Raw genomic sequence first — 23,981 nt, 5'->3', positions numbered from 1 at the left:
TGAAAGCAAAAATCAATAAACTCATTGTTTATTAATTTCTAAACATCTAAATTACTTTTTGAAAAGCATTTTTAAAATATTAACTCTTTAATGCAAATATTCACAGGCACAAAATAATTTAGTAGCAGTTCATTGATCCCACTGTAATTCCTTCCCCATTTAAAATGCATCACTAGCAATATACTCACATGTCCTCTGGTGTCCAATGAAGCAAGAGTTTTATTTTGCCAGAATCTTCTTTTCTTTTAGCTATTACCTATAATAATTACAAAATCATAATTAAAACTAAATTACAGACTTTTTTTCTCAAAAGTTGTTATTCATGTCCTACTAGACATTCATAGAAAAGCAAAATGTTATACTCCTTGAAAGTTGTGTGTCTGCAATAACTATGCTCTGAAGACTTAAAATTGTTTTGCAAAGAACTTAATTCCATTTAGGTTTTTAAGTGAAAACCATAATTCAGCCAGAAGATGTCCACTTAACTCAGCTTTATTTGGAAATATTCTTACTACACTCTCTACGTTTCCTGCACTGTCCCAGAAACAAAATGGAAATTCCAAGCAAACGTGCATCAAAGTGGTCTCAAATCAGACATGGAGTTCTGCTGACCTCTTCTGGAAAAAGAAAACAATTTCACACTGTAAACTGTGTGCATTGTAGGCATCTCACTGGATTAATTTACTGCTTTACAAGATTTCAATATATTGAAACAATGTAACTAGTTAAAATACTACTTAAAAATGTGGCAAATGAACTGAAATACCTAAAAAAGCTAAAACCAGAGAACAGTTCAGTGTTTAAATGTTTTAGAGAAATAAGTCAAGCCACTTCAGAGGTTGGGGGTGGCATGACAGGGTAACCTATAAGTTACATTTTTCAATCATTGTAATATCTGTTCCTTAGTTCAGCAGAAACAATTTGGAAAAGATCTTCAGTAGAGGCTACAGGTATTCAGAACAATCATCAGCCTAGCAGAACAAGGTGAAATAAGCTTCATGCATGCAAAATCATCTTTTATTTATGCAAAGAGATTGGTAGTTCAAGAGTTTGAATCCCATACCAAGATTAAGCTGTAGCTGAAGACATGTCTGCCAGCACTCCTTGTTTAGACTGTTCTACCAATTTAAAACCATCCCTCCCCATTTTGTCCCATCTCTTACTTCTTTTCTTCAGCCAAGTCTCCACCTTTACATGCCTTCATCTCCCAACATACTTAGGAAAATCTGAGGTTACTCAACCTTTTAAACTTCTAATCCTTCTACCCCAATTCAGTATTTTATCCCTGCTTTGAACTCTTCTAAATTAATATTGATGTCTCTCCTATCCAAACACAAGTTCCCCACTTGGTTCTTGCCTCCTTCCAGCAATTCCCCAATATTTTGGTGCTAAGATTATTAAAAGAAAAAAATGGGGATGGGAATAAATTTATTCAGGATTATGTCTTTTAAACTGGAGGAAAAAAGGGAATAAACACATATTTCAGATCAGCATCTTTACATATTCAATTATACACCAAAAATATTTCTCGTGATAAATGACCACTGTCACTCATGACCATGGAAATGCCATCTGAACTGTGTTCTTATTTAGAAGATAGAACCAAGTTTCTTCTGCAACAGAAAGTTGCTGTTAGACATTCCCAACTGGACAGGAAATGTTGCAATCCCCTCAATCTGTGAGCTAGAACAACTACCACCAATAGCTCCTAGAAGTTCATTTACTAACAACAGTGGACAGCTCAACAATACCAAAGAGCCACTATTGCTTATTTCTGATTAAATGTCTACAGCAGTAAGAAGAAAACAGAAATCTTTCTGAAAGATTGGATTTTTTAGACACAAAGGCAAACAAACAGAATTCATCATATAAATACTTACAGTACTATGAAATACAACACTGTGGCCTTTTCCTAAACTTTCTATATGTGCTGAGAGGTTAAAGCAGATGGCTCGATGTCTTATAGCATCCAGTGTTTGTGCATCAAAGAAGTCATGAGGTCTTGCTGGAAAAAAGGAAAAGAGATCCTTAGTGTTCAACACACTGAAAGCATTCAAACACATTCAAGCATGTAAATAGGTCTGAAGTGTCATTAGTAAATCATTTATCCTTCTGTCAGCAGCATTACCTTGTCAGAGAACTGCAGACATCATTTTTACTGAGAGGCAGAAATTTTTCCTAGAGAAGCACAATTCAAGTTTGCTCAAAACACACTCCCTGTGAATGAAACCACTATTTCCAAAAATGCAACCACATCCACTCATTTCAGTTTCAATAATGCTGAACAGTCATTGGTGAAAAACTCCACACTATTACACATTTCTTTCTATTTACAAGTTGTCATTCCATGTTCTTGGACTATTACCAAATATCTTCTACCCAAGAAGCACAAGCTGCATGCATCACACATTAACCTTCAATTTATAATGAGTAAAGCACAGCTAACACCCATCTGAGATTTTACAACCAGTATAAAACCAGCAGGCATTATAAAGATCTTTTCCTTTTAGAAAAGGATTTTTATAGTTAAGTGTTTCTTGAACAATAGAAAGATTATTGAATTTTGATTTAGGGTGTAAAATACAGTCCATCAATTCTACACTAAAAGTACTTGCACTAAAAAATAATTGCTATTAAGAACATATTTGCATGGTATTAGAAATATTTCACAGAAAAGTTTTAAAATATACCATATAAAACTGTAACTACATTACATTAGCTAAAAAGTCAGAATGAAAATATTCACATTTTAAAGCCTTACTTGAGAGCAGCAATTTATTAAATAACACACTGAAATTAAAACTAAGAATAGGAACTGGTTATCAGCTATGTATTACTCCGAAATCTGCACAAACATTGATTCAAACTTTTGCTGCCTTCATTTAAAGCAGCAGCATTGTCTATTCCTCTATCCATGACTTCAAAATGAACTACAAATTGCACTTGGAGCTAGCACTTGCTGCACTCCTGGGGCTGATTGTTGGTAAGCATTCATCTGTACATTGTGTTCTGTCCCTGCTCCATCTCAGCTGGACACTGCCAATTAGTCAATCATCTCACTGCAATGAGTTCTCACTCTAAGTGGCAATGCAGGACCCCAGCTCGTGCTGCAGGTGCTCAGTGATACAAGCATATAAATATTTTATAAATATTTCTGAGGGAGGAAAGGAGGGAGGATGGAAAGAAGGGGAAAAAAACAACAAATCATTGCTCTCAGGTTTATGCAACAAACTTCTCCAGGATTTACAGTGGAAAATATTCAGCAAACTGAGAAGAAAGGGTACAATTTTTCAAAAGCGTGTGAATTATTTATATTATTCTTAAGTGTTAGTATTTTCTATGCTTCTTTACCCCAAAATTATTTTGAGAAAATGGATTTAAGTATCTTACTTCGTGATAATAATGCAAGTTCAAATACACATCAGTTCCTTAAGTCAAATAAATTACATCATCACATCAGTAACCCACCAAATGCAAACCAAGCTCTACATAAGTAATAAAGTTTTCATGGGCAGAAAGCTTCTTTATCTCTCTTATATTCCTCCTGTGAACTTGATTATCATGCATGTTAATAACTACAGTGTCATCTTTGCAATGAAAAAGCAAGTGACAATATTGCAGTCAAAGCAGCTTCAGAACAGCAATACTGTGACCTATTTTAGAGGTGCACACTTGCAATATATTTGGTTCTAAAAGCCCCTCTGCATGAATGAGGGAACAAGTAAAAGGCCACCCAGAAGAGAAAGCCAGCCATGGACTCTAATCCTGAATTATTCTATTCTACATCAAAATTTCTAAGACAAAGAAGATCTCTACAGCACCATGAATGTGACCAGTTAAAAGGGTGCCACCAGTAAAACAAGCTTTTATGATAAAAAGCTGATTTTCAGACTTATAAGAACATAAAAACATAAGACAGGACAAAAGAAAAGTAAAACACTTTGAAATGGTAAGGTCTTAAAAAAAACCAAATAACAGCAGAAATTCTCTTTAAAAAGTATCAGTTAGAAGATTGTAGTCTCATCACATATAGCCACAGTAAAGTCTCCTTTTTCATTATACATTCTTTCACAAAAGGGTGTTACCTTCAGATATAAAATAGAGGAAGTAAATGTATAAATTTGCTGTGCTTAAACTATTAAGAATTTAGACATGAGGGTGCTTCCGTCACAGCATATATCAGCCATTAATTGTCAATAAATATTTAGTAATCCACTTACACCTTTAAAAAAAGCCAGGGTCTAATAAAACCATGAGGTAGAAAGAAGATACTGACAACAGGTTTTTTTCAGAGACAAATTCTTTTGTGCTGAAAAACTGCCAGCTTTTGTCAAATTATTATCTGCAAGTGATTTAAACAGATTGTCCACTATTAAATGGCATTTTGTGTTACACCCATATCATCAAGTCCTTGTAAGAGAAGAGAACTTGCAGAGAACCTGGTTAAATGAGTTAAACATCTCTCCTTTTGGGCACTTAAAATATCTAAACATAAATCCTTCTTAGGTATTTAGCTTTATATACTCTAAACTGAAAATAATTAATGATGTCAATTGTGTTATTTTGGCTTCCTAGATAAAGGTTTTGCCTTCCCCCATTCTTCTTGTAAAGACAAAACACACAAACTTGCACACTTCATTCTTTAACTAAAACCAAGCTAAGAAACAAAGACAAGGAAGATTGTATCAGCCCTTTGTCACCTTCAGTTCACCAACAATAAGCCACCCAAAGTTTGAAAGGAAGGCTGCCAATACTCAGCATTTTCAGAAAATGCCATCAACTTTGGATACATTTCTGGGTCACATACCCTCTGGAGAAATACATTACAGTAGTCAGTTCCCAATTCAGTTAGAGATGATTTCTGCCTTAAGGCAAAAGTCTACAGCCAGGATTGCATTTGTCTCAAGAGGCAAGAAGATAAGAAATTGCTCAAGCAGCTGTCATTTTTCTTCCTGTGCAACACTTGATCAAGACAGCAGACCATTCAAATACTGCAGTCTGGTCTTCAACATTGCCACAATATTTATTATTTCCAATTTTTTGCCATAAATTCATTCATAACTTCTGCAGCAAATTCTTACTACAACTAAAGCATATTAACAGGTCATTTGAACTTTTAATTATGAAGCTCTGATTTGAAATTTGTAAGTCAAATAATATAATATGATGTTTATCAATTACTAATAAAATTCCAATCTGAAAAACTATTGCATATAGTGGGGTGAAAATTAATTAAGATGCATTAAATCAGTCACCTAACAAAATCAATGTGGAGAAGCGAGGTAACATGCAACTCAGGAACTCCTGAAAATGAGAATTTTCAAGTGACCACTCTCAGACCTTTATATTTTGAGTAACAGTCAACAAATCGCGATGATCCTTTAGGAAGCTGCAATTATCTCAAGATGTCTCTCTCATTACATCTAAGATGCAAAAAGATACTGCAAAGTGAGCCCATAATCCTTCACTGATCAGCCTTCCCTTCTCATTTACCCAGATTTCCACAGTGAAAGGGAAAGCTCTTTAAAAATCAAATTCTGAAAATGACAGGAACAGTTTTCTGATTTCTTTAAATGTTGAACCAAAACCAGAGGAATTCTTGAAATCTCTACTTTTAAGATGTGTTTCACAATACAATTTGCTCATATATATTTTAAGACTAATAAGAATTTTAAAGGAAACTTTTCAGAATTCCAGAGGATAATGTAACTTCCCAGGACATGCTGGTCTGCATGCAAGGCAGAAACATGACCACTGCTTCATAAATTTCCATTAAGTTCCTTAAAACACAGGTGAGGTATTAAGAATAAATCACAATTGTGTGACAATGAGTAATCACCTAAGACCACTAGGATGTGAATCCATTGTTGCAGTACTATTTGAATAACTGGAAACTGTATTATCTCACAGGGAGAGAAGGATGGATACAGTTATATGTTCTGCTACAGAAAAATTTTGGAGAGATAAAACTGTGGAATAAAACCTATAAAAAGGTACCTTGTTCTACTTTCCAATACTGTAAGATGGATTTTGCACCACAAGTAAAAATACATGTGTTTCAGCTGTTGACATACCAACAGTAAAAAATCTAAAGGGTTTTTTAATGTTTCTTCTAAAATGCAGGTGGCAGAGTAACACTTTAATATTAGCAAATGATCAGTTTGGTACTGGAGAGTTGCATCCAAAGCAATTATAGCCCAAAGTGAAATATTTTAACAGTTCCCTAATCTTTCCTAACTATTTCTGTAGATTAGAATCTCTATAGATATTTGATGTTTTATTAGTCCAATGCTAGGACAACTCAGGAATCAAACTACCAGGTCCAAATGGACCAGAAGAGGCACTGGGTAAGTCATGATTTCTTGCTAGAGGAAACAGTTCTCACTTTCAATGACAAATCACACCTCTCAGCACATTGGTTCGTATAAAATTAATGAACAGCAACTATGTGGAGACAGATTAAAAAAACATAGCAAGTCAATTCTGCCCAAAATTAGATCTTGGTTATTCTCATAAAACTGTCATTAACATAATGAAATGTTGTGCTCAAAAAAGAGCTTATATAACACGCATTTATCTCTAATTTATAGGAATCTGCAATCTCTGTCTCAACTTCAGATCTCATTAGCACTAAACAGAACCCTTTCCAACAGTAATAGAGTCAGTAAAGAAAAAGCAACTCTGAAATGAAAAGCTTCTTTCAATTGGCAACTCCAATTGTTGCTCATAGAAAACTGATATTTTTCCTTGACACACAGAGTTTTACCCTGAAAAGGAACACAAAGAGAATCTGTTATTGTTTTCTTCCCATCACAAGGAATGCCAACCCTAGCAGATTCAAATCTGCAGAGAAATCACCAGAGTGAGGAGGAACTTTTACTCCAAGACAAACCTTCCAAGAACTTCTGCGGAACACTTACGTAGTGATCGTCTTCTCTTGTTCTTCAATTTTCTTCGTTTATTCATTCCAGCTTTAGATGGAGATTCCTCTTTGGCCTTTGGCTGGCTGGCAACTTTAGAAGAGTTCTGCTGGCTGAAGTGTGTGGGCACATGACGGGCAAGTCCTCCCTGAGATGCAAAGCTGGCATTGCACCCACCAACTACACACTAGTGAGAAAAAACACAACAACTGCGTCAGTGCCTGTGTGGCACAGGAGCTTCAGACACCTTGGTGTGACTTTTCTGCCTCAACTTCCAACACACTAAAGCAAAACCAAATTCTTAATGACCATGCAATTCTTAAAAAGAAAAACAAAATAAGTATTCTGAAATATGTTTGTTTGAAGTTTTTAACTAAAATATTTTTAACTCTCAATAATTATTTAATTATACAATATTTTTTATGCCATACTATATTTTTTGTTGTAGAGCATAAAAATAATCTCAAACAAGGCACTAGCAAACTTCCCTCTTCATAGACCAACATTCCCTTGCCTTTCAAAACACTGTTACTGTTTCAACACCTCTCCAATGCTCTCCATCTGGTAACAGTAACATCCTCTAACATCCTCCTTTCTTGTGACAAGGCAGAAGTAACAAATACATCCTTACCCACATGAAATTTGAAACAGCTCAATGCTCTGTGTAAAACCTATAAAAAGTCAATGAACAGCTGCCCTACAGTTCTGTCTAAAACTAACTTTACTGAAGTTGTAGTACCAATTATTTATACATACATTTTGGGATGTTGCTATTACTTCAGGAGCATTTAAGGTAGCTCTCATTTAAAGAAAATGTCCTCTCTCAACAGAAAAATAAGATCCAACAATAATCAAGTAGAAACATACAAACAATGACAGCAGCAACTAAGCTTGTACTGGCTACAATTATTGGTACTTTTAAAAGTATCTGATTCATATTTACAATTATTTCATTTGCAAAAGAAGTATTTAAATTATACCATTGGAGAGGGAAGCACAACCCTTTTCTATTGTGCTCTGAGCTTATATGGGGAATAGAAAAGTAATTTTAGAATATGATTTCATCACTGGCTGCAATTAGTTGTGTATCCATATGATTGATTTTTCTTCTTGATTGGAAGACAAGAAAACAGCTTTAGAAATCCACATGTCCCAATTTTTGCCCCTAAATGCCAGCTGTGCTGTTTTCTAACAGTGGTTGCAGAACTGAGAAGTCTATTTCTGCCTCAGACTTAGCAATTGGTTTTTCATGATCAGTAGCAAAATACAGTGTCCACAAAGAGAAAAACTGTGCTTAATTGTGCTTAATACTTGCTATAGGACTAAAAACATGTACACAGATTTCAAGACAGTAACAGGCAAAAATTGAAAGTTCTTCACTTTTTTTTTGTGTGTGTTTGAAGTGTTTTTTAAAAGGGAAGAATTCTTAGAGGGAGTTATAGGAAGTTCTCTATGTAATGTTCTCTATGAAGGAAGTTCTCGGTGAACTAACTCAAATGTAAAATTCCCTGACAAAAAACTTGAGGAACCTTCACACTGTATTTGTTCCTCCCTGTCTCCCCACTAATAAGCATCTTAAGAATTGTGAAGACCTCTACCAAAATCCCCCCTATGCCTTTTAACCTTGCCCTAAGATTTCCCATGTTCAAACCACAGCAATATTGTCTGCTTAGATTCTAGTGACTTAGAACGGAAGAAATCCCAGCACACCTGTGAGTCCCAGCACACTCTGGATGCTCATCTCATTCCACTATGGTAACTCCAACACAATTTTCCTTTCTTTAAAATCTGCACTTACAGAATCACAGGGTGGTTTGGGTTGGAAGGGTCCTTTAAAAGTCATTCAGTTCCAAGACCCTGCTGTGGGTAAGGTCAGCATCCACTAAATTAAGACTGCTAAACCCCTCAAGCTGACCTTGAACCCAAACCACTAGTTTTTATGAAAGATTGTGCAACTCACAATCAACAGATAAGTCTACAATGCATGTGTGCATCAGTTTAAACATTTTCTCCTCTCCTTTTTTTTGTCCTTGAAATAGCTGTCTTGCCCATAAAGGCAGCTGCATGAAAGTCAGCCACAAAATCTAAATTTAGGATTAACTTTCACTAATGTGCTCCTGACTTCAGATTCCAGCTCTTGATCACACAAACACCATCAGAAAAAAGAAATAGCTCAAAACCAGCCTATATCTTGAAATTCAGTCACACTGAGAAATTAAAATTTTAGTTTTACCAATGCCTGCTAGAGATCAAAAATAACCTAAAGCCTTGGTACAGTGCATGCATTATCATATTCCAAGTTAAATATGGTATCAAAAAGGGAACATCTTTGGGAAAAAAGCACAAACTATGTGTCAGGCACTTTTCTAAAACTTTTCAATCCATAACTGTACTTCTTGTCACTGTTTTATGACAAACTGCAGGTTGACTCATGATGTCTAACTTTTTTCTTGTCATGTACAGAGCAAACAATCCCAAATATTCTATATGGGTTATCTACAGAAGCTACTGCTAACTTTTCTTGCTCTACCCAAGTTTTACTTTCAAAATCCCTAAACCAACATCCTTAGATCCTCAATATCTGTTACTTGCAACTAGAAATTGTCTTTTTCCAGAAAGTGTATTAATAGTCTACAGCCACAGTACAAAATATTTGCAGAAATTATTACTTTCAGATTTTGTGTACTTTGAGACTACCTGATAATGTCTTCAAATAATCAACAGCTGATAGATCAAAGATGACAGAGAATGCCTTTGCAGTAGATAGGAAATAGTAGAAGAGGAGAATGAAAAAATCTTACCTGTTTGTTCTTTTTTTTCTCTAAAATAATATATCCAGCAATCCGTTACTAATGGGTAAAGTCTCTTCTCTCCAAAGATAAAGGAGCAGTTCAGGCTGTCACTTCAGGATCTCTGGACGGTAAGTCACACCAAATCAGCTTCCCACCAGATAATTATATAGCTCTAGAGGCCTTCTAATAAATCAAACTCAACTATAACGCACAACTTTGAACCAATCTTGTCATTTTTCCCCCAAAACCTAAATCTCAAAATTTTGCATTGAATTTGAAATACAACAGATTGGGTCCGGATTGGTGGATATGTTACTTCAAGAGAAAGGAAGTAAACATGTAAGAAGTTTAATTTCTCCAGTGTACCCATACCCACCATTATTAATGGGCAGTAATGACCAATGACTTTAACAAACAGGATATAAAAGTATCTAGCAATGCAGCTTTTTGTTCTAAATTCAAAATAACCAAATCTCCTATTTGAGTTATTCAATGTGTAATTTTTTCTAGTAAATCTAACAGAAATAGTTTAGACATCTGGATAAACTTTCTTATTGTCTCAACATCTGAGTGTTTGGGCAGAGTGCCTTTACATTTTACATCTGCAATGCTCTAATGGACAGAAAATATTCTGCCAAGAGAGTAAGAGACATGAATTGCCAATGAAGACTGGAGCTGCTCTCCTGTGTTTTCTGCATTTCACCAAGCATGACTCTACTGAGAGCTGTATCAAATGCAGCCATCCCTTCATAAATTCTGGAAGTTACAGGGAGTACCAAACTTCATTTTTAATACTCCTTTCTTCCCCCATTTTAAGGAGAAGCCTGCAATGAACCTGTGCACTATCATTTGTTGTCACTAGAAACATTTACCCCACAGGAGCAAACCTTGCATGACTGCTCTTGAACATGAAGAGCAAATCCACTAGAATCCATGGGTGGAAGCAGCTGCTAGCACTCCCACATGCATCCTTATAGATTTATTTAGGTTGGAAGAGACCTTTGAGATCATCAACCCCAATCCTAATGCTACATGCAACTATTATTACTTGAATTTTTACTTTATTTTATGCAATTATTTTGCATAAAATCTCCCACTATATCATGCTCATCTACCATTTGTCCTTTCATTGTGCCCAACATCTAAGAGCTCATTTGATGTGTCTTCAAGTAACCTTCAGTGCCAAATAATACTTGATTAATTTAACTTTGCCCCTACACCAGACACCATGCTGGAAAACACAGGTTGTCACAACTCCCTTAACTATTCCAATACTTGTAGCAGCCAAGTTAAGGACAAGAAAGATGGAATATCTTAATATTCACTTCTTTTCAACTTGCCAAGGGCAGTTTGTTGAAATCAGGATGTTTTCTGACTCAGCAGATTATTCCCTTACATCCTGTCTATAAGGTCTGAGAGCCAAGTTGCTGAACCCTCAACAGGACCAGCCCTGCATGCTGATGATAATCCACAATATTCCACTGGTTTCTAAAAAGCTGCAAAATTGTGCAGTAAGAGATCTAAAAAGAATAACGTTGAGGGTTTACTCTCTCAACTGTCAGTAAAATCATGCACAATATGAGCATACTAAATGTCTTTGGAGAGAATACCCATACTCAATGAATGTCTACAATGGCAAAAAAATATGAAAAGGACTGGCTAAAATCAGACTGTGAAGGAAATGACTCAGAGAGGAGCTGGATGTACACTACCTAGATATTGCCCCACAGAAAAAAGGAGCTAGCATCACAACAGTCTCAAAAATAGGTATCCATAAGGAAATTTACCTTTTCTCTGACACAGGTACTGCAATATTCATGATGAGAGGGACACACTAAACCACACAACCAGGAAAAAAAAGGATAAACTTATGAAAATATGAACCATTTTGCCTTTGAAATTTAGAAGTGGGTTCATTTCTGTGACAAATGAACTGCACAGTCACATGGTTGATAGGAATGAATGGGAAGGGCAGCTAAAACCCACAAAGACCTTCCAATAAGGAAATCGGAACAGCTCATTTAGAGCTGAATGGAGCTTTTAGTCAAAGGACAACTCCATGTGTATCACTAAAAGAGATAATTAAACTCAAAATGTGCAACTACATAAAATGAGCCCATTTGCAAGCCAAAGGGGAGCTGGACAGGGATATATGCTTCTATGCAAAAGAGAGTTACATTTGAGACAGTCCACAATGCTTTTCAACTTAAGAAACTACATTTCTCTCTTCTTTTCACTAGAAATGTAAGAATATATCAATCTGTGATATACTTATTACTCTCTTCTGGTCACTATTTGATTTACCTTTCCAAAAGTAAGATTTCCAATTTTCTAGTTGTCATCTTCCTAGCTAAGATTCTTTGTTTTTCTTTTAAACATTCTAAATAGCAGTTCTTCAGAAAACAGCATAGAGCTGTACTATTTCCATTACCACTTCTTACAACTTTCCTCAAAAATCCCAACATTATTTTTTACCTAAAACACTGAATGATTATTTTCTGCAAGTTTTCCAAAATGACAGATTCCTTCCTTTTATGTTAGGATTCAAGTATATCCTCATGAGGCAACTGAAGTTTCATTTGCAATTTAGGTTTTGGGAGATATTTTGTCTGCAGTAATTATCAAGAACAGGTCTTTAAACCAACTCTGACTTCAAAAAATCTGGCTTTCCCTGAAAGGTGAGCAATTAAGATTTATGAGACAAGTTAAATGCACAAAATGGACACATTGGCTCCATTTTTGACTGGCTGCCACAAAACAATTAATCAAAGTCTGTTCTTGGACTGGTCAAGACTAATATCCAACACTTGAAGTGTTTTTTGTCTCAGAGAGTAGATTTCTAAAGTTAGCATAAAAAAAAGAAGCAGCAAATGAAGGAAAGGAGCCAGCTAATTAATAGATTGCCATCACAGACACTCACATACTTGGCTACTTCATGTGAGCCCTGAAGCTTATTTCAGCATAAATGACAGGGGAACAAAAGATGTTACAAAATTCTACTCAGACCACAATTATCCTCCATTCAAAGCTCCCAGGAACAGATTGAGAAATACAGGGATAAAAAACAAACAGAGGGACTCCAGACAACAGTATGAAAAAATGCTGCAGTGACACACATTGAGCCAGGATGATTAACTACTGCAACCCTCCAATGTTTTGTTCTCTCTCAGTAGCACCAGAAAGGACAGAAAATCAGCTGGTGAAACAACAGATATTGAACACAAGATGATCATTATCAGAAACAAGTGGGGACAATTTTAGGGCTCTAGCTGTAACCAGCCTAGCCAAAAAACCTCTGTTTTGCTAGGTAAGGCTGACACTCAGAAGTACTACTGGTGTTTCTAAGCTATGCCCACCTCTTCAACCTAGTGTCTCTACAGTTGAGTTTCTTTCATCTAGACCAAATAAGAACACAGACTAAGCTATTAAAAGACTTTCATCCAAGAACAAAGCTTGCCATTATACTTTGAGGTAGACAAAATATTTCATTCCAAAATAGAGAAAACCTAAGGTACAAGTTTCCTCTGGTAACTGGTGGTTGTTTTCTTTACTACTATGACTGCTACTACTACCACTATTATTATTATTATTATTAATAATAATAATCGGAGATTAGGATTTAAGATTAGATCAGTTCCTCGAACAACCATATCTGCAAACTTGCAGGGATCTATGATCCTTATGCTATCCTTCCATGAAACTAATTCCTTCAAACACAGGGTATGATAACCTTAAAACTCATTTGCCTGTGGTTACTTTGAGTCAGAAATTTTCAGTATAAACTACATAGTTCCGTATGGAAAAAAAAAAATCTGTTTGGTAAAAAAATCTTTTTCACATGCAATGGACTATTTATACTCTTTTGGTTTTGAGTTTAATTTAGTTTTGTTTTCTGTCATAACTATTATTAAAACCTATATAGAAAATGTAACTACAGAAAGAAATCCCTGTAACAGAAAAGTATTTTTAGTTATAAAGCTGCCTTAAAATAATTTTTTTTAAAAGTGGAAGGTATTACCTGAGGAGAAAGAGAAGAGAGGGAAGACAGGAACTAAAACTTGGTGATGTTAGGGGTGGGAGAGCAGGAGGCATAAATTGCTACCTAAACTCAAAAAAACCCCCAAATTCTATTTCATTTTCATATCCTACATGGAAGAACTTCAGTCTGAAGTAGTGTGGGTGGGACTTACCATCAAGTGATCCAGGACTGACAGCTATGAACTGCCCCAACTGTATCCATAAGAGGATGAAGCAGCTCATTAATAACGGATTGGTGGATATGGGAATGATAAACACTACTATACCTAGAATTGCAGGTACAGATTAAGGGGAGAAAGAAAGAGAAAGTTAGAAAATACTGTGCAGGAAATACACTCAGGTCAATGGTCCTGCATTCCTGACTTCCTTATTCTGTTCACAGAATGAACCATAAATAGTCACTGCCAGTGCTTCTACTGAATTTAACAAAAGCAGCTCTTACTCAAGCAGGAATGTCACCATCAGCCATGATCAATGTGCAAGTGTAAAGTATGAGAGAAAATACCTCACTCTTACTGTGTAAGCAGCTCAACCTCAAAATGCACAAACCCCCTGAACTTTAGCACTATTTACTTTTACACTTCCTGCCATTTACAGATTAAAAGAAACAGGGATAGAGAAGCAATAAGAGGTTTTTCACTTGCATTTGTAAAAGAACAGGACCTGTGGGCACTATTACTGCAAAGAAGAAAGCTCAGCTCACTTTTCTTCAGCTCACTCCAGTGATGGTATTTTTCAACTGACATATTGTATTAGGAAAAATAAAGAGAATTTTTCTAAAAATGAGAGATAATGTATGTTACAACGAGCCTTACCTTGAAAGGTTTGTCCCCACTGTGTGTCAGCATATGCCTCTGCAACCAACTTTGACTTGTTGAAGGTGTATTATATACTTTGCAACCTTTCCACAAGCAAACAAACACCTAATAGAGTAAAAACGTGGTTAAGTTTACACGAGTCGGAGAGAACAGTAAATAAAAAGCACATTAGCAAAGAAGGCTGTTTTTACAACATCTCACAACACTTCAAAGAATTCTGAACAATAACCATTCATTTTGAAACACACTCCTCATATCTCACCAAGGAAAAAATAATTACAAGCCCAAGTATTCAATAAGAACAGGTCACTGAAAGAAAATACCAACAGACAGATGCTCCTGCAGATAAACACAATCAAGAGCAACACGGTCTGTCTGCTGTATTTGTGTTTGCACTCAGTATCTGTATCCACCAGATATGGAGACAGACCATTTTTAAATTAAAAATTTGCATTTTCTGGGTAGTAGTTATAGAAATAAATTATTTGCTCTCATAAGCAATTAAGTTATTCCTTGAACATGAAAAAGTAAAAACTTCTAATTGCAATGCAGTCTATCTACTGGAGTTTTGTATTCTGGAATACCAGAAACCTCTAGTTAGAGCCTTACATTCAATTCCTGATGAAGGAAGCTACCATTTCTCACAGGATTCAAAATCTATGGCTGTTTTGTGATTCCAGTGTACAGAACAATCACGTGCACAATAGTGCATTAAGGGGAGCAGAACTCACTCATGCTGCTTTTCTCTCTCCTCTCATTGTGTTTATCTGTAACTGAGGGAATAAAAAAAGTTCAATGAACTTGCCTTTCATTAGAATTTCCTCAACAGGTCTGTGGGTGAAGGGAGGTAAAGCCCTAATTTGTCACAGCAAAAGAAAGTTCCCAGGAACAGCACTGTTCATAACACAGGTTTTCAGAAATGCAGGAAACTAATTGGATTTCAGTTTCTTGTTCTCTTTTGGAGAATAAAACCCCCTCAACCTTCAAAAGATTTTATTTTCCAAATAAAAAAGCAGCCACGGGAGTTCTACGTTCTTGCTGTACAATAGATCCATAACCCAGCTTTACTCAGACAAAGCTGGAAACCCCGCAGTAGCTGGGACTGATCCACACCCACTGACACAAGGCCCAAGCCCCTGAACCTTTGGGGTCTGCCACTCCTCAGTTTTGAGATCCCCTCAAAGCCACAGAACTGGAATTTCTGAGATTTCTGGCTCTGCAGCAGCTCCATAAGTGCGCTGGCATTTCCAGCAGCAACTGCAGACTGCAGGGCACTTGGCAAAGGTGTTACTGGGAACTTACAGATGGGGGAAATACAAGGACGTGGGTTTGCAAGCACGGGCTAGAAGTCTACACAAGGCTTCTTGGGAACCCAAGAACTGATCCCAAAATATTTCTGAAATAACATCTTTCAAAAGCAAAACTGTTTTGTCAAAAAGCTTCCCAGGCTCTTTGTGGATGTATCTGGTTTGGACTGGAGCCATGACCTCGGTATTAACTGGAAAAAATACATTTTACCATGCAAAGATGTTTATCCTATTCCTTTCCATTCTCAATAAGCAATTACTTAACCCCCACTTTTCTTCAAATTCAAAGCCATTGCATTTAAATAAGGTCTGAAATGCCATCAAAGGCAGGAGACAATTTCCAACACACTGGAACACCTCACCAGCAGGTGGCAGACAAATCCCTGAAACAAACCCACCAGAACACATCCGCCTTCCACAGCCCTACCTTGGAACTTGCCAAAAAATCAACTCCAGTAGGGGCATTCAAAAGTGTGAACTCAATGCAACACTTATAACACTTTGCACTTCCAACAACCTCCCCTTTCAAATATACAAATACAGTGCAATATTTTCTAAATAAGAATATCCACAAATCATGTCACATAAAATGTAAGTGACAAGAAAGAAAATACAGAGGAAAAAAACCCAAACCAAAATCTGCAAAATCTTCCAGCCCCTTTTTAAGAAATGTAAAGGAGTCATGGATGGGATAGCAAAGATCCAAATACACCTTATTCATTACGTTGTTTCGTGCAGGTTTCATGTAACACCTTTACACACCTCTGGACAGAACTCAGAAATCATCTCATGGGTGGCTAAAAAGCCACTACACTGAATGGATGATTCTGCTCAGATACTGGACTGAAAAAAGCCATCAAATATGAAGCTGAAAAGTTCAATCATGCCAAAAAATATTATCTAAATACAGCCAGAGTCACAGCTGTCTCAGTGACATATTTACATAATAAATTATTTAAAGTAATGCAAATTAGCATTTTATTTAAGTTTCTTATTCACTGAAGATAAAGTGCAACAGCCTAACATTTTTCTTGTGAAGAACTGACAGGGCAAAAGTCAAAAGATAACAACTATTCTACTCTGAGAACTGATATTATCTCTCCCAGAAATTGAAGAGCTGTAACACATAGTGCTTAAAGCAGGCAGATTGCTTGTGCTGGATGTAAAGGTAGTTTACATGATATATTCCAGACATCAGAGGTAATTTCGGAGCTTGAAGATGAGAGGTAGTTAAGCACAAAGTTGAAATTACTCTACTTGAAGATGTTTTTTAAACATTAAAATTGAGACCAATTATCATTTGACCAGGGATTAGACTGGAATTTACATGTTTATATATGTAACTCAATTAAAAAAAAAAATTAGATGCAATTATATAGAAGGCAAACTTGCCGTCAGTATTACACACAAAGCTGTTATCGTAAAGACTCTGTACTCTTGAGTCAGTCTTACATCTTCCCTTCTGTACATTCTGGATGGATTTTACCTGTAGTGAAACTCCTTTGGTAACAGTAATTAAGGTGTGACTTCACCTGAGTTCACATGCAGGAACACGTACACTAAGAGTTTTAAGAAAATGAATTCCAAGTGTAAGCACTTCAGGGATATTGAAATCAACACACTATCAAAACCCTGGAAATCTCAATTTATTGAAAATAACTGACTACATTTTTAAAGTTGGGCCACTAACTTTCCTGCCACTAGCCAGAAAAAAAGAATTTTGAAACAAAAGTCGGTGCTGTCATTCGAGAGCAAAATATTGGCAAATAAGAAAGAAGAGAAACCCAAAGGTAACACCAACCCCTCCTCGCTGCCCATCCACGTGTATGGAGCGAATGTGATCGGCCAGGTCCGGGCTGGAGCTGAAGCAGGCGTGGCAGTGATCCCAGCAGCAGGTATAGGCAATGCTCTTGGCAGAGGAGGCAGCAACTCCCTGCCCATTCATCATCACCGGCGTGGAACGCCCACTGGAAATTGTGCTGTCTACATCCATGATAGTGCTGCTTATGCTGCAAGACAAAAAAAAGCCAAAAACTAAATCAAAGTTTGTATTTGTTGCATGTTAACAGAGCAAATCCAAACTGTAGCTCTTTTGTTTCAGATATATTTAGACAGGTTGGAAAGAAAACCTTGCACAAATTTATTATTTATAATATATGTGGTTCCTTGCTTTAATAATAAATGTACGGTTAGGAAACAGCTACTATTATCAACAGTGTAAGTTCTTCTGGACACTGGGAACAAAAGGGAGGAATGGAAAATCCTGCATATATTGAGTCCAGCATCCCCTGCCAACACTAGAGCCTTAAGAAGAATACAGCACTTCAGTTCTACCCAAGGTTTAAGGCACTCCCACATGGCCCCAGCATAGTTTCCCTCGTGTGCATGGTCTAAACTGTTTGTTTTGGTTTTGCAAAACGTTTCCAGAGGCCAGAATCAGCAGAGGAAATCTGTGACCAGCAGGGGTCACTTCCATCAGCCTTTCTGCTCTGTACCATGGCAGACACAGAGACAAGCATCAAACGGATCAGAAAAAACTTGCAGAGATCATGCCCTTTCCCTATATAAGCAAAAACTATGGAGATGGATGGTCCTCCTTAATAAATACCTACTGATAGAGCTTTTTTTATCTTGATTATCTGCTCAGTTGCATTTAGGGCCTTTAAGTTTTTCTCTTCCATAAAGCCACAGCATTACAGAACAGCTCATCTTTGACAGAACCTCAAAGACCAGATGGTCAAATTTGCTCAAACAGGAACGAGTGAGATCAGCTTGCCTGTGTTGTTGTCCAGTGGAGTTGTTAATGGGTGTGTTCAAAGGCTGGCATTTCTGCTACCTCTGAACAATTTTCTCAATGGCTGACTAACCTTGTTCTGGGGGAGGGGGGAAGTTTCCCAACATCTCATCAGAATTTCCAGTGCTGCAACTTCTGTCTCTTGTCTCTCATCCTTGGCAGCTGCAGGGCTGAGATGACTCTGCCTCCTCCATTGTTAAACCTCCCTATCAGATCACAGAACACAGAAAAACCCTGCCCTCCTCCTCCCAAAACTGAAGGAACACATGCACTCAGCCTCTCCATGTTCTGGATTTGCTTCAGCATCCCAACCACCTTGGAGAGCCTCCACCAGATCCTCCCAGTACAACTGGGATGTGTTAAACCATTGGGCTTTTAAGGTACAGGTGCTGTTCCTCATTTTTATCATCACTGTTTACATGCCCAGTATTGTTCTATTACACACTGAGATGAATGACAGAAAAAACACCATTAGTCAAAATCTGAAGATACCATTAACATGTTTGCTCCTCTGCTGTAAGAGTCTCTACTAGTGATTTCTCACATTATCTGTATCTTTTTGAATCACTACTATGCTAGCAGGTTTTTTCTGTGACAGATTTTAAAATAATCACAGATATTTGCTTTGTTTAGATTTCCCATTCTCACCCACCATGTAGATTCCACTGCTTTTATCAATAAAAAGTGACTTGTCTTAGTCTAAATAACAGATTCCCTTTAGCAATGCTCCCAGTTACAAGCTTTAGTTTTAATAAATAAATAACTTGGTTTGATGAACACTTATCTCAAGAGATAGCACCAACAAACATAACATATCCCAATCACAGAACCCTTAAAAATCATCTTCCAGCTCCATCTGTTATTAAAACTGACCAACTATTTCAGGCCTTTGTCTTCCAAGTTAAAAAGAAAGTTTCAGATACCTTTTAAACACATTTTTGCTTTAATGAATGTATATCAAATACATAGTTCCTAAATGCTACACCAACACCACATGCCTTTCTTCCACCCTTCTCCCAATTCCAAACAGGATCTAACAATTTAGAAGGCATGGCTGCTACCCATGGAAGTCATACAGGCTATTTTCTGCTACACAGCAAATTTCCACACGTCCACTATCTTTACTTTCTTCCCCTTTCTACACCCTGAATACACAGAGCTTTCCATGATCCCTCCCCATGTCTCCCTTCCCTCCCCAGTAATATTGATTCCTTTTATGACATATAATCTCCCAATCTGTCACTAGCTAGTAAAAAAGTATTCCACTGGCCCTGAGCTGAAGCTCCCAGCCCCAAGAGCATTAAGACCCACTAACTACAGGCACTGTAACAGCATTTTAGGATCCCTGTACAAAATTGTCAGAAGCTTCATCAGCAAAACCTGTTGCAAGTAATCCTAATTTTTCCACTGTGGCAGGCTCACAATAGATGCAATTATGAGACTGACATCTTCTCCTTCCTTAACTGATGCCTAGGCCAAAAAATGATCCCAAAAATAAAGCCTGTAAAACTGTACTGTGAAAGCAAAATTTACCCATAATGACAGAAAAACTGAATAATTGATTACAGTTAATTGTGCCACCACCTCACCTCTCCCTCAGTTTAAGCTATCCAAATGCAGCTTTCTCAAAACCACACTTGGAAGTAGGTTTGGACACACAGAATGGCACAGAGCCCAACCACTTCTGCCACAGACAGAGCTGTTACACGGATCAGTGGTCCCGACAGGAAGCTGCTCAGCCAAGGATGGCAAAGCACTGCACACACAGCACTCGTGCAACAGCTGCCTCACACCAGCTCAGCTCCATAAATAACCCTGCCTTTCCCACAGCTGAAAGGTACCAAAGGAAACTGCTTCCCAAACATTTGCAAGGAGGAGTTCAAGCTTCAAAGCTATTTCCAGTCAGTACGAGCTTCTACACCCACAGCCAGCATTAGGGCTGCTCTCACACACCCCACAAACACTGCAAGCAGATTTCTGACTGAGAGGATGTGTGGTGCTGCTGACCACAGGGCAGAGTGTGAGGGGTATTTATCAGTTCCCTGGGTTTACAGTCTGGTCTCAAGTGGGAAAGCAATGAGAAATCATAACCCTGAACAAGTTCTGTGAAAGCATTTTGGGGCAGGGCAGAAGTGCACCGTCACACAGGTGTGTGGTTTCTCCATTCCACAGGCATGAAATCCACTTAATTCCTCTAAGAAGAGATAAAAAAAACCCTGGAAATTATAAACAAAAACCATGACTGTTTAGTTCACATTGCCACTGCAGTGCAACATACCTTGACACAAAATCACAGGTCTCCAATTTTACAGCCTAAGGAATGCAAATGCTTAGGCTTTGTGGTTTTTTAATATAAAAATATGTAAAAGTCAACTGATGCCAGCAAAAGCTATCGTGACAAGTGGGCTTATTAATGACATAAGAAACCAGTAACAAGCTAATTTAGCTATTACTGTTTAAATGTTTGCTGGGTTCAGGTTTAATAGCCTAAGTGTTTGCTGAGGGCTAACAGATTAACACGGTATCAAAATTTTGTATCAGAGGAACTGGAATAAAAAAAAGGCTGCCCACAGCACTTAAACCAAGCAGTAGAATATAGAATTTGGAAACTGAGAAAAGTGCTACACTGAGCTATGATTCTATAAGCTATTCAAAATCCTGTCTAAAAATGGGAAAAAATAGAACTCTAATCCAGTTGAGCAAAACAGCCTAATATTTAAGACAAAATGCCCTCCTTCCTTCTAGAGACTCACTGCCCTAGCCATTCCTTCTCTAGTAACAATCTGTTAAATAAAAACGTAACACACATTTTTTTTTTTTGTTTCCTCTTCTGTGCCTTCAGAACCAGCATATTTCAGGTGATCAGGTGCTTCCCAGTACTAAGAAATCTAGAATTAGTTTCTGCCTCACTAAGCAAGTTCTCTCCCTCACTAAAGAGGTAAAGGCTGCAAAGAGAATCTGTGAAAGATGAGTGCCCAGCACAGCTCAAGTGTGTGTAGTTTTCTCTCGTCTTTCTTACACCGAGAAAATATCAGGAAGCTTTTCAGAGAATAGTCTGCAGTATATGTAACATCAAAGACACTCACTTGGGCGGTCTCTTGACCTGCCCATTTTGAGATGAAGCAGAAAGATAAGTTTTACAGTCAGAGCTGTGGCTGCTACTAAGTCTCTGAGGACTTAACTGCAACACTGTGTCTGTTAGAGCTTGCCAATTCACCCACTTTTTTGTTTCTCAGAATTTCACAAAGGGCGTGAGGACAGGACACATAAGCAAATCAGATGTGTGCACAAACACTCAGCCCAAGATAGGCTTGGACTACAGAAAAAGTGTGTGCACCTTTCAGTCCATGACTGGGGCTCTTCAATCCAATACAACTTTCTATCTGCTTGGGATGATCTAACAGAGGGAAAGGTTCCCTAACAAAGGGAAGGTAGTAATGGAAATTATACCTTTCTGCTTTCTCACGCCAAATCCATAAAGCCTACAAGTGGGAAAATAATAAATGTGCATAAGAGGAGAAAGCAAAGTAAGAGAAACACAGACATCCTGGTAATAGAACGGAGACACTGAAACAGATTTTAGCTAAGTTAAAGCAAGTTTCTCTGCCTTTTGCTAAGTCCCTTTCTCGCAGGCAGGGGATCTGTTTAAAGCCTGCCTGCCACTATCAAAGCAGAATGACACGAGCAGAACAGAGGCGCTTGTGGCATTCCCCTCCTGCCAGTGACAGACAGGTCTGGGTTTGCTCCCAAGCTGTAGGCAGGCTCCAGCTCCATTGTAATGGATCTATAGACCATGGCCTGATGAAGAACATTAGACATTTGAGTTTCAGAGAGTTCAGCTCAGGGGTCATCCCAAACAATAGAGCATCAAAAACAGTCACTGCTGGAGAGAGCCTGCATACACAATAGCAGTTTTTAAGAAGCTCCATTCAAAAGGCTGACTAATTACTAAAATTTAGAACTGTTACAGCAAGCACAACATGATCTTCGAGCTTATGTTGTCCCTATTTTCAACCTAATCGAGCATCTGAATCAACTTGAAGTAAAAATCACAGGTCTAAATGCAAGAACTGAATGCCCTTCTGAAATGCCTTACTAAACCCACACCTCATTTCACTATGTCTGCAAACACTGGCAGCGTCTGCCAAATGCAGCAAGGTAGAACTGAAAATACAGAATCTTCTCAGAGGGGTCAGACATTTTTCTCTCCTCCTACAAATTTTCCCTCTACCTAGAGATCAACAGCTTTGACACAATACTGACATTTAAAATGTGTTCATTAAGCAAAACCATTCAAGCCTAAATAGAGGAATCATTACCTCAAAGGCATTGTTTCAGGTCTTATTTTTACCTGTACTTATTTTACCTGTGGCTAGAAATAATGCAGTCTTCATTATCAAGAACATTAAGGTATTTTTAGCAGCACTTTCATGTTAAAAGGTTAGTGCTTACACAATTAAATGCACCTAGCTGGTTACTTCAGTTCAAACTCTATTTAAAACAATCCTGAAACAAAAAATAATACCTAAAAACTTGTAAGATGCTGCTAGTCATTTTCACTTCACAGAAAAAAAAAAAAAAAGCTTTTTCAAGCTCTTTAAATTCTGGATTATTCTGTTCCTTTAAGGATCTGAGCAAAATTAAGCCACTGTTGGAGTTTTGTAAATGTGGGTATTTTTCTATAAAGAAAAAAAAAACGAAATCCAAATTATTCACAATTTAAAATGTACAGATTTTAAACTACATATTATACACCTGGGCCCCAATTTTTGTGTACATTTAAATGTGAATAAAAATATAATGAGACTATGATTTAATGCATTAAATAAAATGGTATACTGCACATCACTGCTGACACACACATGGCTCTCCAAGGAGAGTGTTTTCCTCACTACTGCAAGTAATTCTTCCTACTGAATTTAATGAATGAAATGCCCAAAATTTATACTTTCCCTGATTTTGTTAATCTTTCAGAACAGAGAGGAGAAGGAATAACACCAAAAAACCTGAAACAACAGCAAAATAATTTCATTTTTCGTTTCCACCAAGTCCCATTAGCAACCATCCACTTGAAGAGAGAGCAGAGCCAGGCACTGAACACATGCACAAAAGCCCAATCAATTTGCTATTATACTTTTAATGTCTGCTAAACATACTCCCTGTAGACCTTAACTGAAGTAACCTTCCCTGAGGCGAAATGCAGCCCTAACAGATGGGCCTTACACCGTGCCCCCGAGGGTCAACAAGCAGCCCTTCAGCCCGATCAACAGGAGCTCATTTGGGGCAGAGCACCTCCACCCAGAGCCTGCTCC

At 37.4% G+C, this 23,981-nt stretch overlaps 1 protein-coding gene across 3 annotated transcripts in view; it reads right to left on the bottom strand.

Moving 5' to 3' along the window:
* Window positions 1–23,981, bottom strand: part of AEBP2 (AE binding protein 2) — a 39,319-nt gene that overhangs the window by 3,918 nt on the left and 11,420 nt on the right. For all 3 annotated transcript variants that reach the window (XM_036401251.2, XM_036401248.2, XM_036401249.2), the window contains exons 2-6: window positions 17,677–17,884; window positions 14,566–14,673; window positions 6,921–7,107; window positions 1,881–2,005; window positions 189–256 (exon numbers count right to left, since the gene is read on the bottom strand). In XM_036401251.2, the coding sequence (XP_036257144.1) occupies window positions 189–256; window positions 1,881–2,005; window positions 6,921–7,107; window positions 14,566–14,673; window positions 17,677–17,884 (696 nt within the window). The remainder of the gene's footprint in view (window positions 1–188; window positions 257–1,880; window positions 2,006–6,920; window positions 7,108–14,565; window positions 14,674–17,676; window positions 17,885–23,981) is intronic.

This window comes from Molothrus ater, chromosome 5 (assembly GCF_012460135.2).
Source record: "Molothrus ater isolate BHLD 08-10-18 breed brown headed cowbird chromosome 5, BPBGC_Mater_1.1, whole genome shotgun sequence".
NCBI classification, from domain to species: Eukaryota; Metazoa; Chordata; class Aves; order Passeriformes; family Icteridae; genus Molothrus; species Molothrus ater.
This window is presented reverse-complemented; position numbering and strand designations above follow the sequence as displayed.